This window comes from Solea senegalensis, linkage group LG21 (assembly GCF_019176455.1).
Source record: "Solea senegalensis isolate Sse05_10M linkage group LG21, IFAPA_SoseM_1, whole genome shotgun sequence".
NCBI lineage: Eukaryota > Metazoa > Chordata > Actinopteri > Pleuronectiformes > Soleidae > Solea > Solea senegalensis.
Genome location: NC_058040.1, coordinates 15396530 through 15418149, shown reverse-complemented (window position 1 = coordinate 15418149; position 21620 = coordinate 15396530). Strand labels below are relative to the sequence as shown.

At 41.5% G+C, this 21620-nt stretch overlaps 1 protein-coding gene across 1 annotated transcript; it reads left to right on the top strand.

Moving 5' to 3' along the window:
* The first annotated feature begins 12665 nt into the window (after window positions 1-12665).
* Window positions 12666-15357, top strand: ier5l (immediate early response 5-like). Its single transcript, XM_044013005.1, has one exon. It carries the CDS (start codon window positions 12695-12697, stop codon window positions 13736-13738), a length of 1044 nt encoding a protein of 347 aa, XP_043868940.1. The 5' UTR covers window positions 12666-12694; the 3' UTR covers window positions 13739-15357.
* Window positions 15358-21620: the final 6263 nt, after the last annotated feature.

Genomic DNA, 21620 nt, shown 5'->3' with positions numbered 1-21620 from the left:
AGAGAATCTTCTACATCAAAGACTTGTAAAACAACGGTTGTCGTCTTTGTGACCTTAACGACCTTAAACTGAAGCCAGTGTGCAAGTGTCTGAAATGTGTATTCTCTTGAATGTCCATTAGAGGGCGAGTACAGGTATTTTGAATGTAAAGCGTCTATTGTACTTCTAATGGTTGCTAACAGCCGCTAACAGCTACTAACAGCCACTAACAACTGGATTTCCATTGTAAATACTTACGTAAACAAGTTCAGGAGAATAATTTCAGCTTTAAAACAATCCTGAAGTGAAAAAGAAAAATATCTCAAAACACTTCTTCTTCTTCCAGTGTTTGTAGTCTGTACACAGTGTGCTCGCTTTGTGTACGTGCTAAACATCTTGATCACCGTTTTTTGGTGCATTTCTATGGCAGCGTTACAGCGCCACATACAGGCGTGACATGTGATTTTTTTGGGTGTATGAAGAAATTTCTTGGAATGAAATAACTACTAAAAGATAATGTTAACGTTTTCGATAGATATCGTAAGTTTTAATCACTAACGTTAACCTTACAAAGTCCAAGTTTCCCCTTAGTGACAACTGAGTGGAAGTTAAGGAACCGGCCTATATACATCTTTATTTACAGTTTAGTCTGTTTCTGCATTACCACCACCTGCTGGACTGGAGTGGAACACCTTGTTGAATTCATTTAGGGTTTTCCATTTTCTTTTCTTAGTGTGGATGTATTTAAGTTTGTCTTACAGTGTCCACAGTATTTTGACTCAAAAAAAACAAACTCTCCAGGGCATTGGTCAAAGTTTTAACGTGGGTAAATTGTGAAAAATAGCTTGAATCAAAAGTATTTTCAGAAGTTACCAGATGGTCCAACCTCCACACTGACTATTTTGCCCCGCCCTTTCTTCCCTCTCTTCCCACCTAGCTTGCGTGTGGTGTGAGCAACTGTCCTCTATTTGTGGACATCAGGACGCTGGGATGATCTCAGTGTGCCGGGTTGACTTTCTTAAAGGAAAATCTGTGTCTACCCCATGTCTTTGTATTGAGTTTGAAAAGTGATCTCATTGCGCGAAGAGTGAAGAAAAAGGAAAAAAGTGTGCGTTGAGTGTGAACGCACCATCACACATGTTACTGCTCATTACAGCAGCGTGAGAGGATGAGGCTCCAAACCTACTTTTCAGCAACGCCTTTGAAATAACAGCCTCCACAGCTGAACACACACACACACACACACACACACACACACTCCTCTCTGCTGTATTGCTTCTATAATTCAAATTCTGTCATGCTTGTTCCAGACTGCTGGCTCCAGTCTCCCTCTCTCTCTCTCTCTCTCTCTCTCTGTTCTCTCTCTCTTTAGGAAAAAGAAGCAGGGGAGAGGGAGGAGGAGAAGGAGGAGGAGGATGGGGGAGAAGAAAAGCTCTTTGAGGGACAAAGCTAACAGCACCACACACAGACAAATATAGCGAGTGTGAAGAAGCTGCGGGAACACTGAGCATCATTTGCTCGCTCCATCTCCAACTCTGTTCACAGCCTTAAAGGGAAAATCCGCCAATTTACCCGTGCACTTCTGTACAGTTTGGAACAACGGTTTAAGTCACAGGTATATTTTCGTGACCCGTCGTGTCTCCAAAAAGCACCAGTCTCTCTCTCTGTCTCTCTCAAACAAAGCTCCTCCACAGACTCACAGTCGTCTGACTGTGGTTTCAGTTCAAATGTAATCTTAGCTGTGTTTGATCACGTCATTGTCATGGTTACAATTATAGCCCCATGACTAGGTTAGTTTAGTGTTTGACTGAGGTGACACCAACCCTGTGTCAACCTTTACTTACGCTCTACCCACACGGAAACAGGAACCAACCCGAAAACGTTCTTTTGGGGATTTTTTTGTCGTTTTGAAAAAGTTTCAGGAAATGTCTTCATACAAAGGAAAACCCACTAAAATGCTGTAGTACACATGCCAGGCCTGTATGTGGCACTGTTGAGCTGCTACACCAAAACCAGAGAAGCAGATGTTGAGCATGTGCATATATGGCATATGCGCTGTGGAGAAAGATGTTGTTTGTTTTTTTTTTGTTTTTTTTAAATAAAGCTTTATTTGAATAATCACAGAGACGGAATGAAGAAAGTTAGGGCGACTTAGATAGAAGAGAAAAAGACAAAGACAAATCATACTTGAGTATTTATGAAAGGAACACAGCTGGGAACCTCACAAGTACAACCACACTTCTTCTGGTGAGAAAATGGCCGTGTGCAAGTGGAAATGTATGACCCTGGCCCAAGAGTGAAGTCAACCAGCCAGTATTTTAAAAATGTAGAACATCGACACATGTTACCTGGGGGGGGTCTGGAATCCTGCTAAACAGCTCGGCTGCAACAGACAAACAGACACACAGTCATCGGGTTCATAGTAGCAGGGCTAAATAGTATTTTAGTCTAGTTTACCTGAGAACAGGTCAAGCCCCGCCTTGGTTTGGGGACTTGTAGGTACCGTAGCTTTGACATCTGCTGTACCTGCTGCTAAATAATGGCACAGCTTAGTGATTAATATGTACTGTATATCACATAAAAGACAGTCCGCCACTCCAAAAGTAAACAAAAATCTTCGGTAGTTGCTAACGCCAAACTGTTACTAATAGTTGCTAATGCCAAACACAGGTGCTACAGCAATAGCTAGTAGTTTCAGAAGCTGCTAGCTGCTGTTAGCTCTCCTAGCAGGAAACACATGAAAATTAAGGAGTTTAGTGCAGTTAAACTCACAAAAACATCAGGGGACATCACAAATGAAGACAATACATCACTTCACATGTTACTGTGAGTGTATAGTTAGCTCTAGCATTAGCCTCGGGAGTAGCAGTCAGGCGTTTTTGTCTACTAGCACAAGCAATGTGACACATATGATCCCCGTGGTCGTACTTGTGAGAGTCTACGGCTTTGTCCCGCACAGTGAGGGTCGCGGGGAGCCGGAGCCGACCCCGGCTGACACTGACACAGGGCAGGGTGAAAGGCGGGGTCACACCCTGGACAGGTCACCAGTCCATCACAGGGACAAACAACCATTCACGCTCACAATCACACCCATGTACTCCATTGTGGACTGTGGGAGGAAACCGGAAAACCCCGGAGTAAACCCACGAGCACACAGAGAGGCCGTCTGTCCTGAACCTGGACCTTCTTGCTGTGAGGCAACATTGCAAACCACTACTCCACTGTGTGGAAAACGGTCACTTTGTGTTCAGTGTGAATGCACATTTATGTCTGGCCTCAACAGTTGTCCGCACTAACTGCCCCCCAAAATAGACGGCGTCTGTGGACTTCACAAAAAAACAAAAACCAACCCATAAAGTCTTATTTTACCTTCCCTCAGAATAGATTTGATAACGTTTCTTAACGGCTGCTGAAACAGACCAGCAGCAGAAACAAAGCTGCAGGGCCCTCCCCCTCCCTCCCATCTCCTCCCCCTCCCTCCTCCCCCTTTAGCTGGGTACACAAACACAGCGGCTGTGTGGAGGAGGAGAAATGGAGGCACAAACACAGGCACACAAAGGTAGCACAACCTGCTCCCTCCATCGCCAGCTCACTAATCGGCGTCTCTGCTGCGCTCGATCCATGCCTGTCGCCCGTTACACGGCCACATTGCCATGGCGACCAGGGTCTGAGTAATCATTTGTGCAATGACCCCTATTCTCCAGAGGAAAGACGGCGAGCTGGAGGAGCTGGAGGGGGGAGGAGGAGGAGGAGGAGGAGGAGGCTGGAATGAAAGCAGAGCCAGCAGCAGAGGAAAGGAGGGAGGGAGGGAGGGATGGAGGAGGAGGAGGGTGAGCAGCAGAGCAGAGCAGAGGGACCCAGACAGAAAGAAAGAAAACAGATTTTCTTTCTACCAGCAGCAGCAGCAGAGAAAGACGCTTTCATGTTTTTATATCACGAACAGAACTCGTTCTCTAACAGCAGGGAACGCAGCGACGGGTCCAACAACAGTTTGACACATATGTGCTTCACACACACACACACACACACACACACACACAGTCGACAACAGTGCAGCAACTTTTCTCACTTTTATCTGAACCAGTTTGAAATCATTCCTCTTAAAGGAAAAGGTTCAGGGTTTTCAGAAGCGTGGCTGTACGAGGTGAAAACACGGCTGCCAGCAGGGACACCAGGGACAAAACACTTTTTCTACTATTTCACTATTATGCTAAGAGCATGTGAAGTACGTCATCACTCTGTTAAACAGCCTTTTTGATATTATGCTGCAGTTAAAGTTGATATCAGTATCATTTTTTTATCTACAAGCTTGTATGGTTTTTATATTTATATTTTCCTTTCACCACAACCTGTCTCGGCAGATGCTGCACATCTTTGTTCTGTCAGAGATGTTCTTTTCTCGCCACTGACCCCTAGTGTTTGCTCATTGTGTAAATTGTTGGGTTTCTCTTCTCTCTATAATATTGTTTATTGCCTTACTATTTACAGAGCCTTGAGATAATGTATGTTGTGATTTGGCGCCATACAAATAACATGGATTTGAATTGAATTTTCCAGCAGACAACATTAGCAAACCTTGCTTCACCTCCACCACTAGGTGTCAGGCATGTCCACACATGCGCACGTGTGTCGATTTTGTTTCTGTTAGTACTTAAGTAATCCCTGATGCTTTCCACTTTTTAACCCATTTATTTTGGAGGAAGCAGAAGAAACAAAGCTGTGAGCACATGATGTGAGCACAGATAACACACCAGAGTGATCACGTGGAGTCTCTGAACACAACAAAGGCTGGGCTTTTTTTTTTCTTTCTTTTTTTACTCGGCTGGTTGAACTGGTTTGTTCTCTACCGGCTCTTTCTCTGGAATGACACACACTGTTGTGTTCACACGGAAAACACAGAGTCAGAGCAAAGAGATACAAAAGTGCTTCATACAGTTTACAAGCTCTCTATTATTTGACTTAAATTAACATTAACCTGATTCTGGTGACTTGTAAATGGGTTGTAATTCAACTCACGATATAAATAAATACACCAGACTCCTCCGTTAAATATTGACATTTCACAGTCCGCCATTGTTCAGTTTGATTCTTGTGTCAGACGTCGCACTCGCGACTCTTCCAGTAACGACTCTCTCTATTTTAGTATCGGCTCAGCTCACTTGGAACCTCGTCAGTGCAGGAACTAAAAACTCCTTCAGGTACCAGGTACTATCACTGATGGAAAAGCAAAAACAAACAAAACACGTAGTGCTAGAACTGTATAATCGAAAAGTGCCAAAACAGCACAATTTTAACATTTGAACGTCAATCACGTCCAAAAATGTCCCCATGTCATAAACACATGTTTACGAGTCACCAGCACTAATATCCTCTTATTGATCGGCGCAGCTTTAATATCAGTGACAGCTCAATATATGCATTTATTTATGTATAATATTTAAAGAATTATTATTGTTGTGACCTCAAACCTCAGAGGAGCAATAATCTCTATTATTAAAAAGATATTATCAACGACCACCGGCCGACGATTTATTAACCCTGAGGCAGAACCTCAGTCATTATTATTATGATTCTGGACAAAGTCATTAGTGTAACCACAGTGTCAGCAGGGGGCAGTGTTTTGTTTTTTTTTTGCACCAGAAGTGAAATCTCTTGTAGTTTCTTCTGTTTAAAAACTCTTTGTTCACATTTACATTTATTTTATTTACACCAGTAACACAAACTGACCAGTAAGTACTGGGTCCTTGTGAGCTTAAAAACATTGGTTTTCTCTGTGGACTTTGGTGCAGGAGAGTGAGTGAACGACAACGCAACACAAAATGATTTCTATAAATCATCGCAGGCGACAGGCGAAAGTTAATGTTGACTTTTTTGGCCTGTAAATTTAGACAATTCTCTTTTTAACCTTCATCTGATGAAATAGGACTGTTTATATTCATATAACTAGTTATTAAACAACACTAATGGTCGGTCTCTCCAATGAACTGTCGTGTAGACTGGTGAGTATTTATATGAACTGAAGATTAAAGAGATTTATGAGACTGATCATGATCTGTTCTCAAATGTCTCAAATGTTTTGTCCACAAACCAAAATGCTTCCGTTTGAATGATTTCTTTGTTACATGGAGCAAAGAATCCAGAACATATTCACATTCAAGAAGCTGAAAAATGTCCGATCCCAAACCGATTCATCGAGGATCAAAACAGTTCATTTACTAATCGATTAATCAATCAATTAATTGAATAATGGTTGCAGCCCTACATGAAACAGGTCAGAAAATAATTTTTTTATAATATTACTTTAAGTAAAAGTCTTACAGTATGACATTTACTGTACTTAAGTATCAAAAGTCATTTTCTGATATAAAATGTACTTAAGTTTTAGAAGTAAAAGTTTTTTTTTAAAGTGTGGAGTTAGGATTGATGGTGGCTCAGTGGTAGGGTGAGATGTCTTTCGACTGGAAGGTTGTGGGTTTAATTCCTGGCTCAGCCAAGACACTTAACCCCATGTTGCAGCGTGTGAATGGGTGAAAACTGTCATGTAAAGCAACTCATATAAGCTGTATGTAAATACAGACCATAATACCAACTCTGCTTCTTCTTCTGATTTGATTTGGTAGTAACGAGTGACAAAGATAGTTAGAGTAAATGTAGTGGAGGAATATGTGATTGTTGTACTTTGTGTGGGGATTGGGTGCCTTGCTCAGGGGTAGCTACCCCAGCCCTTGACCTGGCAACCCTTCGTTCACGAGCCAGGTTCCCTAGCGCCTCTGCTGGAGGACCTGTGTAACAGCATGTGACTGCAGCTGGGAAGTTCAGCGACGGCGCCACATTCAAAGTGAATGAGCAGCATTTTCTCTTCCTTTCTGAAGCCTCCAGCTCATGTTCGCCTGAGCGCAGCGTTCATCTGCTCCCAGACCTGCAGACCACGAGAGAGAGAGAAATGAACCAACAATTGAAACCACGTTTCCATCGATTTTAATATTGATTTTGCCGTAATTGGCAGCAGCTTATGAGCAATAAAGCCATCATTGACTTATGGCGGAGGAGTGGGCAGAGATTATTACACATGTCGTCCACCCTTTTTCTGATTGTACGTGTCACTCAAACGCCGTCTCCCCCTCAGGCTGACGAGCGACATGGATTCTTCCCTAAAGAATGATGAGAATCTGATCATCAGAGTGTGATGTGTTTGACGCGTACAGGAGGAGGAAAGGAGGAATCAGACTTCATGGTTCCTCCTGAGCGTCAGTGTGGGGAGAAACTGACTCAAGTCTTCATCAATAAATCATCACTTTTTCACGTTTCGCTGCTTTTCCCTCTTTGGGATAATGTGATTGGCTCTGAAAGCTGCTGTGCGAACAATCGCCCCTCTGCATTTAAAAAATTTAAGGGGAAGGAGGCAGAGAGGCGGTAACCGTGGCTACAGATGCAGCAGCAGCACGGACAGATGCATGTGGACAGTGGTGGTGACCACACAGACACACACACACACACACACACAGGAGACAACGGCATCACCTGCGACTGTGCTGCAGTGCTGCAGAGAGAAAGAGAAGGCGAAACAGAAGAAGATGAAGAGGGTTTTTGTCAGTAACAGTGGAGCAGTGAGGCTGAAAAGATGAGGGAGGACGGGCGGTGCTGCACATACACTGAGGAGAGGCTGAAAATAGAAAGAGAGAGAGAGACTGCAATGGAATGGAAGAATGAGAGGAGTGATGAGAGCACAGGGAGAGAGGGAGAGAGGGGAAGGAAGGAAGGAACGCAGACTCTTTCTCTCCCTGAAACTGAACACAGCATTAATCATATTTGCTGACAAAACTACATAAATACTCACATTCTTCACAGAAACAAACACTAAAGAATAAAAATGGGTGATAGTTTTCAGACTGTCATAAAAGAAAGCGATGAAAATCGTGTAATGTTGTTTAATGACATGAAAAACTACATAAAACTGTCTCATTTCTGTGGTAAATACAGTGTAGGCAGGTTAAACGTGTGTTTAGCTTAGCTTAGCATAATGACTAGAGGACTTAAAATGATGACATCACATCAAAGTTAAAGTGTGTTAAAGTTTCCGCAGAACAAAATGGTGCCGACTGTTAGCGTCACAGCTAGGTTGGCTAACTGGCACGCTAATCCACGTAACGTTGTGATGTTTCGTACGTAAAGACACACTCGCATCATTTCTACAGAGACTTTAAAAAGTGTGAAAACAGAGAAACATTTAAAAACCACAGGTTTCACCCTGTCGATGCTAAGAGCAGCCATTTTGAATTGTGAGCTTGGGACATGAAGGAGAACTGAGTCAACAACTTCAAATGATGGTACGTTCCAATCACATCGGAAGTCAGAACTGGGAGTTACTGTACGTCAAATCTGAGTTGATCGTGTTCTAGTTAAGAAGTCGCAATACAGACTGCACACAAACAGCGTTCAAAAGTACTTTGTGTCCGACTGACTTCACGTGAAACAAATAAAACAGAAGTGTAATTAACAGTAAAAGTGGCAGAATGTTTTTACAATTTTTTTAGCCATCTTGGAATCCTGTGTCAGGGTTTGTGAGGTTGCTCTTGAGGACGCGTTCCAGTGAAAATGTCCGACTAGGAACTCGTAAATTCCTACCTTTGACGACAACTGGAACACACCATTATTAGCCTTATCTAAACTGATGTGATACAGAAGCGCTGAAAAAAAAGTGACTTGTGACGTCATTAAAGGTCCAGTTTGTAACATTTGGTGAGGTTTTTTGTCAGAAATGTCACATATTTGACATAAATATTGTATAAATATCACATTGCCACAGCTGCTACATTAGCAAATGCTAACATATGCTGTGATACATGGGCTGTTGTTTTGTTTATTTATACTTTACACAAAATGTACTTGTACTGTGTGTTTGTTGAGACTCACTGTGTTTCATGTACAAATGTACGTGTTGTACGGGGGGGAAATTTCCAGAATCTCAGTTCCATCACAAGCCTTTACTTTACAGTGTGTGATTTTGTTGTTCCTTTAATTTATTTTTAGGATAAATCAGAGGAGACTGGAGGCATCACAGGAACATACTCCTCTTTGCAAACAGCTACCCCCGATGGAAGAAAAGAAGAGTGTGCCGTGTGTCCTGTTCTGCATCGTTCATTCATCATTCACAGAGCCTGTTTCACCTCCCTCCTCCTCCTCCTCCTCCTCCTCCTCCCACAGACGTCCCTCATCATGGTCCCCGCTCTCATCCTGCTGCATGAGATTCCACATCGACGTTTTCCCCTCTGCTCTGTCCGGGGTGAGAACAATCCTCCTGTCAGTCTGAGCAGGAGCAGCAGCTCTGTCCCACCTCACAGCCCCAATTTAGAAACGGCAACAAAACACTAATCACACGCACACACAGAGGACAGAAAACTGATGCTGCACTGGCCTCTACAGGTTCAGCACAGGTTACTGCACTGAGGATCTGACAGGAGGCCACTGCGGCGCTGTGTCACACACACACACACACACACACACGCACGCACACAGGTTTGTGCAGCTATTCTTCTCAGGACTCTGCACTGACTGACATTCAGTTTAAATAAAGCCTTACACCTAACCCAGATCATGTTTAATCCTAACCTTAATCTAACCCCCAATTAAATCGTAATCCTAACTTTGCTCAGTACCTCAGGAATACGGGTTCTGCCTCATTAAGACCAGGTTTTGGTCTCCATGAGGAATACCGGGCCTGACAAGGTCAGTGTTTATGCCAGAAAACATGTCCTAAAGAGGCAACAAAGACAAGAACACACACACACACACGGCGTCAGTAGCGACAGTTATCCGTCAATATCCATCTATCAACGACAAGTTATGTATCATCAATAACTTCATTATTATTCCGTCAGTGTTTCTTTCCACAGTGACTCATCTACTGTGTGTCTCATATCCAGGGGCGTTTCAAAAGATTTCAGGGGCTCCGGGGGAAAGATCACCAAGTGTGTGTATGTGTGTGTGTGTGTGGGCACACATAAAAGTGAAGTCCAGTTGTTTGCTGACGTCGAGGTTATGTAAACATCATCATCCACTCGTGACTGTGACACCCGCCTATAAGGACATGGTTTGGTGACCTTACGTGTAGACCGCTCATGGTCCAGGTGTCAGGACAGAATTATGGAGTGGAGGAGAATTTGGGGTCAGGTTATCGTGTGGAACCCTAGACCAATGCTGGAAGTGCAGGCGTGTACATCAACACAACTCTCTCTGGACACAGAGTGTCCTCTGCAGGTCTGTGATGGTTCACTCATGACGCTTTTCCACTACACGGTCCCCGCACGCCTCGCCTCGGTATGGCTCGACTCTAAGCGGTGTGGTTTGTTTTCCATTACTATAGCACCTCCTCAACGGAGGTGGGCGGAGTCATCATGGCACGACTGCGTGAAACTGAGTTTTAGACATTTCCTTTGTTAAATGTTGGAGATGAATGCATGTTTATTAAGGATTTTTTAAGTCTTTTTAACCTTAACTTTGCTTTGATTCTCGTGTCGGACGTCACGCTCATGACTCTTCCAGTGACGACATTCTCTGACCAATCAGTGGCCGGCAGTCTGTCAACGTCACATTTTAGTATCGGCTCAGCTTCCTTGGAACCTCGTCAGAGCAGGTAAAAAACCCATCAGATACCAGGTACTATTACTGATGGAAAAGCAAAAAAAACAAAACATGTGGAGTCCCGCCCAGTCATTGTCTCTCAACAGGAAACTTGAGTTAGTGCCACTCTGAAAACCACTCACTCTCCTGCACCAAAGCCCATAGAGAAAATCATCATTTTTAGCTCATGGAGACACAGACGCTGTTATCCTTCTGCTGCCGTGTTTGGTTAAGTTTCTGCAACTTAAATAAATCTAAATAAAGAATTTTACACTCAAAAGGTTTTAAAATAAAACATGTAAAATTAGAGATGGAAGCAAAAGTGGATCAACACCTCCTGTGTGCTGTGAGGTAAAATCGCTGATTTTCTCTATGAGGTTTGGTGTGGGATTTAGAAACTGTTGAAGAGTGAGATAAAGCAGCAGATTTTTGTCTTTTGTTTCATGGTTGAACTGCGTTTCCCTGCCTGCTGCTGCTGCTGCTGCTGCTGCTGCTGCTGCTTCTTCACAGTGTTCAGTCACCTGTAGGTAAATCACTAACTATGTATAAGTGCTTCTTTTAAAAGCATGGACTATGCCTTTAAGCTCCACCCTCATGAAGAGGTGACCTCAGAGCCTGGGTTTAAGAGAGTGAGTGTGGTGGGCGGGGCATGCTGTGGTTCCACAGGGGATGATTTTTTTTTTCTTTCTTTCTTTTCTTTTTTGGGAGGAACCACCTAGTGGTCGGTAATCTGAATCGTTCTTCATCTGTGTTTCCTTAATCCAGACTGAACTGTTTTAGAAGAATTTTCCCTTTAATTTCTGGAAAAGCTCTCACAAACACTGGGAAAAATTAAATCTATAAATGTATAAAATATCTGCAGGATTAAACAGAGAATATTATTGATTCCTTTTTGTCTGATGCTTAAAACTTTTTTAATTTTCAAAATAAAGTACAATTTCCTACCAAAAAAAAATAATATTCTGCATCCATGACTGTTTTTTAAAAACTTTAATTTAGAGAATTAATTTGTCATAATAACTGATCATAATTTGTGGAATAATAAAAGGTTTGATGACAAATTTGTTTCAGATTACAAAATAAAATCAAAATTTCTTGTTATTTTGTAAAATTAAAAACACAAGCCTTGAACTCATCATTATAATTTGTTGAATTAATGATCATAAATTGAGGAAACTATTATGAGATTGACAGGATTTATGATATACAACATATTTTATTACTGAAACTGAGATAAAGTTAAAGTTTTAAAAAACTTGCATTTTTAAATTTTTTTAGAGGTTTACAGGTGCAGCGTGCAACATTTATGTGCAGTAATGTAATATATGTATAAGTATGTATAATCACTGGAAAATAATAATATTTTTCAAAATTATTTTTGACTCCATGCTGAGAAAAATCACTTGTCTCAAGCAGCAGGAGACAAAAAACCAGTCAATTAATTATTTACATTATAGTACAGTAACAACATAATAATAATTGTGTAATAATGTATTAATAAAGAGATAATAATACCATTAAATATACAGTTATTAGCTTTGCAATAAGTGTTTTAATTACTGTGTAATACCTGCATATGGAAATATTTCATGTTATAATGTTTTAATTCATCCTGTCTTTTGTTCCATATACATTTTACATATTATCACTGTTGGAATAAGATGGTAAAACTATAATATTACTTCTCTATTATAAAGGTTATTACCTATTGTTGTGTTATTGATAAAAAAAATCAAATAAGAACTAAATATGAATGTTTATATGTGATGTGCAGCTTTGAGCACAGTAGTAAAAGTGTGTATTCATCTATTTTTCTTGTTTTTAAAGTCGTCTCTCTGCGTGATTGTGACATGTTTTTGTTTTTTTCCTCGCTGTGTTCCTGCACGCAGCTGAAATGTGGACTCTCCTGTTTCACAGCTTGTCTGGAATTTGAATAGAACACAGGAACCGCCGGACGCTCATTGGTCCTGGAGGAAATAGTTCCAGAGCGCGCGCCTGTCACTCAGCGCAGCCCGCGCCGCTCATTGGCTCGCGGTCAAGTGGGCGGGCTCTGCCTCTGGACTATATACAGATTGTGGTTTGAGGACATCTGCAAATGATCGCAGACTCTCACAGGGAGGAGGATCTGCGCTTCAATGTTTCTCCACAGAGCTCACTGGAACCTTTCTCCCCGAACATACACACTCTCACAGCGGGCAGGCGAGCGTCCTCTCCCGGTCAGGAGCTGGTGGTGGGCCTGGAGAACGGGTCCATCATCACCACCATGGAATGCGCAGTGGACGCGCAGAGCCTGATCTCCATGTCACTGATGAAGATCCACAACTCCAGGACTCAGCGAGGAGGCATCAAGCTGCACAAGAACCTGCTGGTGTCCTATGTGCTGCGGAACGCGCGCCAGGTCTACATCAAGGAGAAGTACGCGGAGATCTACCGCATGCAGCAGTATGAGGAGGTGATGACCGTCTGCAACGAGATCCAGGAGCTGGACCCGCTAGAGCTAGACGCGGAGGAGGTGTGCGGAGAGGAGCAGGAGCAGGCGCGCGCTGCTGCTGCTGCTGCCGCTGCGTGCTGCGGCGAGGAGGCGAGTCCGTGCGGGGACAGAGGCGCGGTGGCGGCGCACGTCCGGGCAGCGAGCTCTCTGCTCGGCTGCTCTCCTTTCCAGGACAGCGACCCAGAGCCGGAGCCGTGCGACTACCGCAGCTGCTGCATGGAGGCGTCTCCCGGATCGTACTGCAACAAAACCACCGTGCTGGACTTGGACACTCATGTGGTGACCACGGTGGAGAACGGATACCTGCACCAGGACTGCTGCTGCGACGCGCTCCACTGCGGACAGGGCGCGCAGCCGCTGCCTCTGCCGGTAGCCAGAAAGCGGAAGGTGGAGTTCGGCTGCTGCGTAAACGACTCTGAGGACGCGTCCGAGTTCACGGCGGCTCGGAAAAAAGCGAAGCGCGAGGACTGTTGCGCTTTCTTCTCCGGCGACAACTACACGGACACTTCCAACATCTCCAACCTGATCTCCATCTTCGGCTCGGGGTTTTCGGGGCTGCTGAGCAGGCAGGCGGACCTGGAGCAGATCTGTAGCAAACAGGCTCTGGCCAGTCTGGGCGCATGGACCCGGGCCATCGTGGCTTTCTAATCGGACACTTTATGTGACAGAGACCGGGTCCGGTTATTTCTCCACAAAGTCCCAGTGAGCGGAACCACATGGAGAAACCAGCTCCTGCTGCTGTTTGGGAACACGGTCCTGGGTAGAAACGACACAGCGCGGTTCACAATATTATTGTGATAATTGTAAAAAAACAAAATCTACTTTATTTTTAAAAAAAGATTCTTAAATGGGCGGAGCCTTCTGCTTGTATGTGTGCACATTTTACTAAAGCTTACATATTCGAACAAAAAAATACCTTTAGTGACAGATTTTTGTACCATTTTGTACCATTTCTTTTAGTTTCTCTGAATATTTGTATTTATTCACAGATGAATTCAGATTAACTCATGTTACAAATGTTACAAAAACTACCGGAAAATGTTGCAAAACACTGTAAATGCTATGAATATGTTAAAAAAGATAGAATAATTGGGAACATGCTGGCTCCCCCTAGTGGCACTTCAAAATAAATCACTACGACTGTATGTTGGTATAGGCAACATTTTTAAATCACTAGAATGAAACATTGACGATATTCTCTTGCGATAACGGAAATTTACCAAATTGTTATGAGTGCTTTTTATCGCAAAAATGTGCGATAAAAGAAAATCTTGAGGTTCATGTTCCCACAGACACAGGAGCGAAAGGTTTTTTCATGGTTCCACAGTCACGGAGGAACTTTCAGTAAATGCTGTAAGTGTTTTTTTCCCTTCAAAACAAAGAAATGTTCTTTTTAGGCAAAAAAACTAAACTTTACAAAACAAATTAAACTCATTGGAAATGTCGCGGAAACCATAAAAAGGCAAATTTAATGGAATTTTAAACAAAAGAAAAATCTATCCAGCAAACAATCACATTAAATAAGATTATTTGTCTTTGGTGACATCACTCACTCACACGTCTCCTCTGATTGGAGGACACGTCGGCATCACACCTGGACCCGGTCTCCGTTCTGCGGTGGAGAAGAGAAATCAACTTTATTTTTGCAAGAAAAAAAAAAAGAAAAAGAAAAGTTATTTAAAATGGAGGGAGGGATTTAACGTCGATGGAGGAGGAGGGCGGAGCTTGTGCCATAAAAAAAGAACACTCTGTGACTTAAACCCGATGACGTGGATCGACTGTCGTTGCCTTAAATCCATGCACACCGCTGCTCTCTACTGACACCAGTGGACGCACAGTGAAAGTGACTGAATGTCTCTGTTTTTTTTCCCCTTTTCCTTCAAAAACAAACAAACAAAAACAAACCTGGTCTTTGCACATTCTGATCAGTGGGTGGCCATGTGACAAAGGTACCAGCTCACGTCATGTGATCCCTCCCCCTTGCAGCGCGTCATCAGGTCATTCTGTGTGACATCATCATCATGATTATTGATTATTGATCCTTTTGTTTTAAAAAGGTTTAGAAACATCTGCGATATGAACCAAACTACACAGAGTATTCTGACGTATTCTCTCCTTATCCTTGTTTTTCTGTTCTGTTTTTTTAATTTGAGTGTGTTTGATAAAGTGTAGCTCTCTCCGGGTAAAAACTGTTTCAGAGAATATTTGTAAAAAATTTATAATCTTAATAAAAAAAAAATATAATAAACACGAGCTGTTTTGTGTGACTTTGTGTTATTATGCAGCACTTTCTTGTCCATACATGGGTTTTGGTGACTGATCAGCTTTATTACTAGTTAATTAAGCATTCATTAATCTTAATAACATGTTTATAAGACATGAATAGGACAAACTTCATTGTAATACGGTACAGTTTATATAATAAAGGTGGTTGATGTAGTTTTGGAAACAGTATCATTTACTTCCTGGTACAGATAAGAAGAAGAAAGTGACAAAAATACAGCCATTTAGCTTAAGCTTAATGTAGCATTTATTAACCTTTAATTTACTGGTTATAAACACATTAATAATACAAACTTATCTTAAATAATATGGTGCAGTTACATTATATGAAAAAGTTGGTTGAAGAAGTTTTAGAAACTGCTATTTACTTCATGATAGAGACCAATGAACAACATAGCCATTTAGCTTAGCATAGTGTAGCATTCAATAAGACATTAATAATAAGTTGTACGTGCAATTACAGTATATTGAAACTGTTATTTACTTGGTTGTAAAGATTAGAAGAAGAAAGTGACTATGTTTTACGGCCATTTAGCTTAGCTTAATGTAGCATTTACTAACCTTTAATTAACTACTTATAAGACATTAATAAGACAAACCTTTCTTTGGGTATTATGGCGGTTGTAGTAGTTGTAGGAAACTGTTGTTTACTTCCTGGTAGAGATTACAGGAAGAAAGAGACAACAACACAGCCATTTAGCTTAGCTTTTACTAATGCTTAGCTTTAACTAAAGTAAGTGGTTATTAGACAGTGATAAGACAAACCTTTCTTTGGTAATATGGTGCAGCTATGAAGGTAATTGTAGTTTGGGGAACTATTGTTTACTTCCTGGTAGAGATTAAAAGAGTTAAAACATTACAGACAGCAACCATTTAGCTTAGCATAGTGTAGCATTCACTAATGTTTAATTAACTGGTTATAAGACATAATTATTAACAACATAACTATAAGCACAATAATGCATTCATTTCGATATCCAATCCAACTTTATTTATAAAGCACTTATAAAGCAAAACAAGAGCTGAAACAAAGTGTTGTATATCAGAGCTAAATAAAACAAATAAAATATTAAAACATGTGACCTAAACCTCAATATCCACCTAATGTTTCACCCTCACGATATTTGTTTTATTGTCAAGTCGTTAACATTGACATATAGTGACTTTACTTTGGTGTTTTTGGTTCATAACAAACAAGAGTAACAAGAAAATAAGAGTAGAGAAGAATCAGGATTAATAAAAATAAACTGAAGGTGGATTAACTTCAGGAAAGTAATTACAGTTCAAGAGAGAAAAAGGTGACAAAATAACAGAGAATTGAAATTTAAATGGAAATAAATTAGAGTAAAAATATGAACAATGCTAAAATCTGTGTAGGCTCAGGAAGCATTTCATCGTCAAGTTTTTATTGTAGCATTTACGTGGTTTGTCACATATGTATGTTATACACATATATATATGTATAAAATAAATGCTGCTGGTGCAATGTTTGCTTGTCTTTTTCCCATGATGCACCACCTGCTCCTCTCAGTTAAATTCAGAGTCCTGTTATCTCTGCTCTGTGCCACATGGTGGTGTTCTTTAAAATCAATGAATGAAGATATAAGCACAGGGCTGTGAACGCACGCAGCACACAGAGCCACACGGGGCTGACCCTGACGCACACACACACACACACACACACACTCACCCCTCCTCCTCCCTCTTCTCCTTCACCGCTGCTGCTGCTGCTGCTGCTCTTTGCTCCTGCAGCTCTGCAGACCATAATAACTCACAGTGGGTCGGTCGTAATGGAAATGATGAGGCAACATGAACGGCGATGTGTTGTGTAACTGTGGAGAATGGGACACAGTATGATGAGGTGGAGGTGGAGGATGAGGAGGAAGTGACATCTGATTATTCACAGACAACGACATGAAAACACCTAAAAAAAACAGCTGTGATAGTGAGCGACGCGGTGGAGAAACGGTTGTGGTGAAGACACAGCTCCTCCACCTGGACTGACAAAGACTGACACCACGTCTTTTAACCCACACATCCTTCATAATCATTATTATATACACGTATTATTGTAAATGTCCACATTTGCTGCTTATAAATACATTTGTCTTCATGCTTATTTAGTTCAGAAAAACACATTTGAGGTAAAATTGTGAAATAATACATAAAACACAGAGAAACGTATAAAATAATATGTTGAGATGTGACTTTATACGAGTTAAAAAATGAAAATAAATGATGAAAAACTGAAAAAAGGAGTATTTTTATCACCTGGTCCACATTAAAGGACAATACCAGGTGGCGGGGTGACATGGGGGGGGGAGCATTGTTGTGTTGTGTAGGGTTACTGAGAGGAGGAGGTGGGAGGGGAGGGCAGTCTGGAGGGGAGAGTGGGGGGGCAGGCATGCTTTGTCAGGAGAGGGGTTGATGTGTTGGGGGTTTGCAGAGGAGGGGAGGCCACATGTGACAGCAGGGTGTGTGTGTGTGTGTGGGGGTGTACTGTGGGGAATAGGTTTGTTGGGGGGGTGGGGGGTGCAGACAGGTCAGCAAGGTTACAGAGGTCTGGGGAGAATCTGTCAAGAGGATCTGATGCAGACCAGGTCCAGCAAGACCAGGTCCAGGTCCAGGTGCTGGACCACCCTACGTCACAAGAAAACAACAAACAAATTAACAAAAAACAAGTTTAAAAAAAAGAAGGAAAAATAAAATAAAACAAAACAACAACAAAAAACAAATGTATTGTGCTAAAAAAATGACTCACAAATAACTAAGTTATTTAATAAGTAACTTAAAAAAAGGGTATTGTAAAGTGCCACAAGGGGGCGCTGCATCAATCCAGTCATTTCAAAACCTCAAGGTTTACAGATTAATCTAAGTTTGAAACTATTTGAGATTTTTTTGTAAGTTACACTGAATGTTTGTATGACAAAATGTAACGTTACAAAAGCATGTTTCTAGGAAACATGATTTTTAAAGTAAAAATTCAAGAATCTTATATAAAATCCATCTGCGGTGACTGGAAAGATGGAGGCGCCCCCTGGTGGCACCTAAAACGCTGGATGCTACATCACTCCCAATTCCGACTTTTGATGTAAATGGAACACACCATGAAAGCCCATATGGACGAGGAGGTGGCGCTGTAGTGAGTAGTGAGGGGAGGAGCTTAAGACCCCTCCCTACAATATCCCCTGCTTTTCAATTCTACTTGACTGGAGTAAAACTCACAAAATGGCCTGAGACGAGTGATTAAGAAGAAAAACTTGTCAGAAAATGAATCATCTTCTCATGATACTTATATATAAACCAGTGGAGTCGCCCTCTGTTGGACAACCAAGAGAATTCAGGTTTCAGACCCTTGTAGTGTGGCAAGTAACTTCACATTTTCTGGATAAACAGACAAAATGTCCATGTCTGTCCATAGTGGAGAGAGACTGTGTGCACTGGAACGTACCAAAAACAAGATGGGGGGGCAAATAAACTGATTTTTGTCTGTTTTATTTTCCGTGTTTTCCAGAAGGTTCTTTTTTCCTGGAAATAAAGTGGACGAGCATAAGGTCCAGACTTCAGCCTCATTTACATATTCAAGTCAAACGAGGCATCTATTTGCATATTTAATGAGGAGCAGTGGAATAATTCACTCACACCAGGTCACAGTCTTATTTATGCATAGTGTTAGAAAAAAGGAAAAAAAAAAAGACCACACCCTGATTCATATTTGCAAGTTAACCGAATATTTGACTGCATCTAATTTAAATAACAGGCCACCATGAGCTCATTTACATAATTCAAACACAGCATATGCAAGCGAACCCACACAAGCCACACCCACTTTCACACACAGGCAGAGCGACTGGTCACGCCCTCATTTGAATATTAAAGAATATTATAACACATGGAAACCAGGTCACGTCCTATTTATTTATAATTCACACAAACTGCAACAGGTTATTTTATAATAACACCACAGGGGGGCAGTGTAGGTAAAATACATGTGGAACTGTGGAATAAACGAAATTAGATTTTAATTAACATCTAATCTTAACTGTTTCTTAACAAGCCTTTTTATTGTTTTAATGTTAAAATCAAATAACATGTTTTATAAAAGTCACGAAAATCTGGCTGCTAGGCAGCAATGACGCCCCCCAGCGTCACACACGTAGAGAATGGCTATAGCTAGAGGAAACTTCACGTAAAAGTTTTAAGCAGCCAATTCTAGTCCAATCAAAAATGTTGCAACTGGTGAATTTTGAGCGTAAAAAGAAACTTGCGATTTGCGATATTGTGAATAATGCAGGACAAGGACTCATCTCATAAACATCTGTGGCGCCCCCCAGTGATATAGCTGCGGTGTCACATGGTAAATGCACACATACAAAGTACATTTCTAATATGTACATTTATACGTTTAGGGCTACAACGATTATTCGATTATGATTCGATTACTAATTGCCAACTATTTTGCAGTTTTGCTAGTTTACAGATTTTTGCAGAATTCTGAATTCAGATTTTAATCTCAGAATTTCGACTTTCTTTAGATTAAAGTCAGAAAGTCGGAATTCTGAGGGAAAAAAATCTGATTTGAACTTTAATCTCAAAATTCCAACTTTTTTTTAGATTTCTGAGATTAATGTCAGAATTCTTACTTTTTTCTCAGAATTCATGCAGTTTTCTTTTTTCTTTCCTTCAAATTTTTTTTTTACATGTGGGCCTAATACTCAAACATTAGTACATAAATCGCATAAATAATGAAGGACCTGTGATGTTCTGTTCTTTATAAACACTACGAGTTACTTTTCCCTCCATTTTCAACGTGTCGCTGTGTCCTGTTTCACAAAACTGTCTCCAACTGACGTCTGCGCTTCAAGCCCAGACGTGTCGCGGCGGCTCGACTAGACGCAGCTGTCCCATTCCAAACATTCTTCCAAGTGTTTGTCTGAGAAACGGAGCCCTTTTTCTCCTCAAACTCACGTTCATTCATTCACTCACTCACTCACTCACTCACTCTGTCACTCACTGGTGAGGAGTGAACTCAGTAAAAGGGTGAAACTTTTCCACGTTCAGACTCAAAGTAGTGAAGTTTATATACTGTATAACCTGTGGTGTGTGAAGTTACGGCTTTAATGTGCCTTCATGAACATGAAGCTGTTTGATATGTTGTTGAGAATCAAACTGTGGTGTTTTAAACTTTTTTAAACGGTGGAAACCAGGTCATGTGATCTCATTTATTTACCAATGACTGCTCCTTCTTCTTCTTCTTCTTGCTTCTGGAATTGGACCCAGCTGTCGTCCTCCAGTCGTCTTTTGGAGTGCTTGCTGCTGCTGCTGCTGCTGCTGCTGCTGCTGCTGCTGCTGCTGCTGCTGCTGCTGCTGCTGCTGCTGCTGCTGCTGCTGCTGCTGCCCTGTATTCCGTCATTCCCGGCTCTGTAGACCAACTTCCTGGACGTGCCGGGGAATTCCACCGCTGCTGCTGCTGCATGTTGTCAGAAGTGTTAAATTGAAATAATACTCCAGGCTCTTCTCAACATCATGTTTATCAAAAAACAACACCACCATCATCATCATCATCATCATCACCACCACAAGCACAAGTAAAGATGAGAGTGATGTTTTGTGACTCATGAAAGATTCAACTGTTATCAGAGAGTCCTCACTCTGCCTCAGTGCTGGTTCACGTGCAGGTCACAGCAAATAAAACATGAAGTCTGCAGTGAAGTGGTGTCCATGTGAGGAAGCAGATACAGCATGAGGCAGTGTTCTCAGACTAAAAAACAACAACGACGTGCATCTAGACCAGAGCAAACGCACAAAAATACAAAGTTCAGATTCAGATTTGGATCCTGACACGTCAAATGCTAATGCTAATCTCAATTTCTTTTAGTAAAACAGAGTAAAACCGTGTTTTCTTTATTGCTTTATTGAAAATATAGTGTGGACATTCGATAAATTGCTGTATAACGAGAAGAAATAAAGTTAAAAAAACTGCACGTCGAGTTTTGGAGCTAGAGAAAGAAACGCACAATAATTTGTCATCTCAGAATAAAGCAAATTTATACCGGACTCTGAACATCGTGGACCGATTGGTGCAAATGGATGAAAAAGAATAAAAACATACTTTTGGCTTCTGCCATGGTTGCCGTGGTAACCCTCATACAGATGAAAGGAAGGTGAGGGCGGAGCCTGTTGTGTGGCTAGTGGGAACACGAAATGTGAAAACGTGTTTTCACATTTCGTTTTTAAAAATTATTAT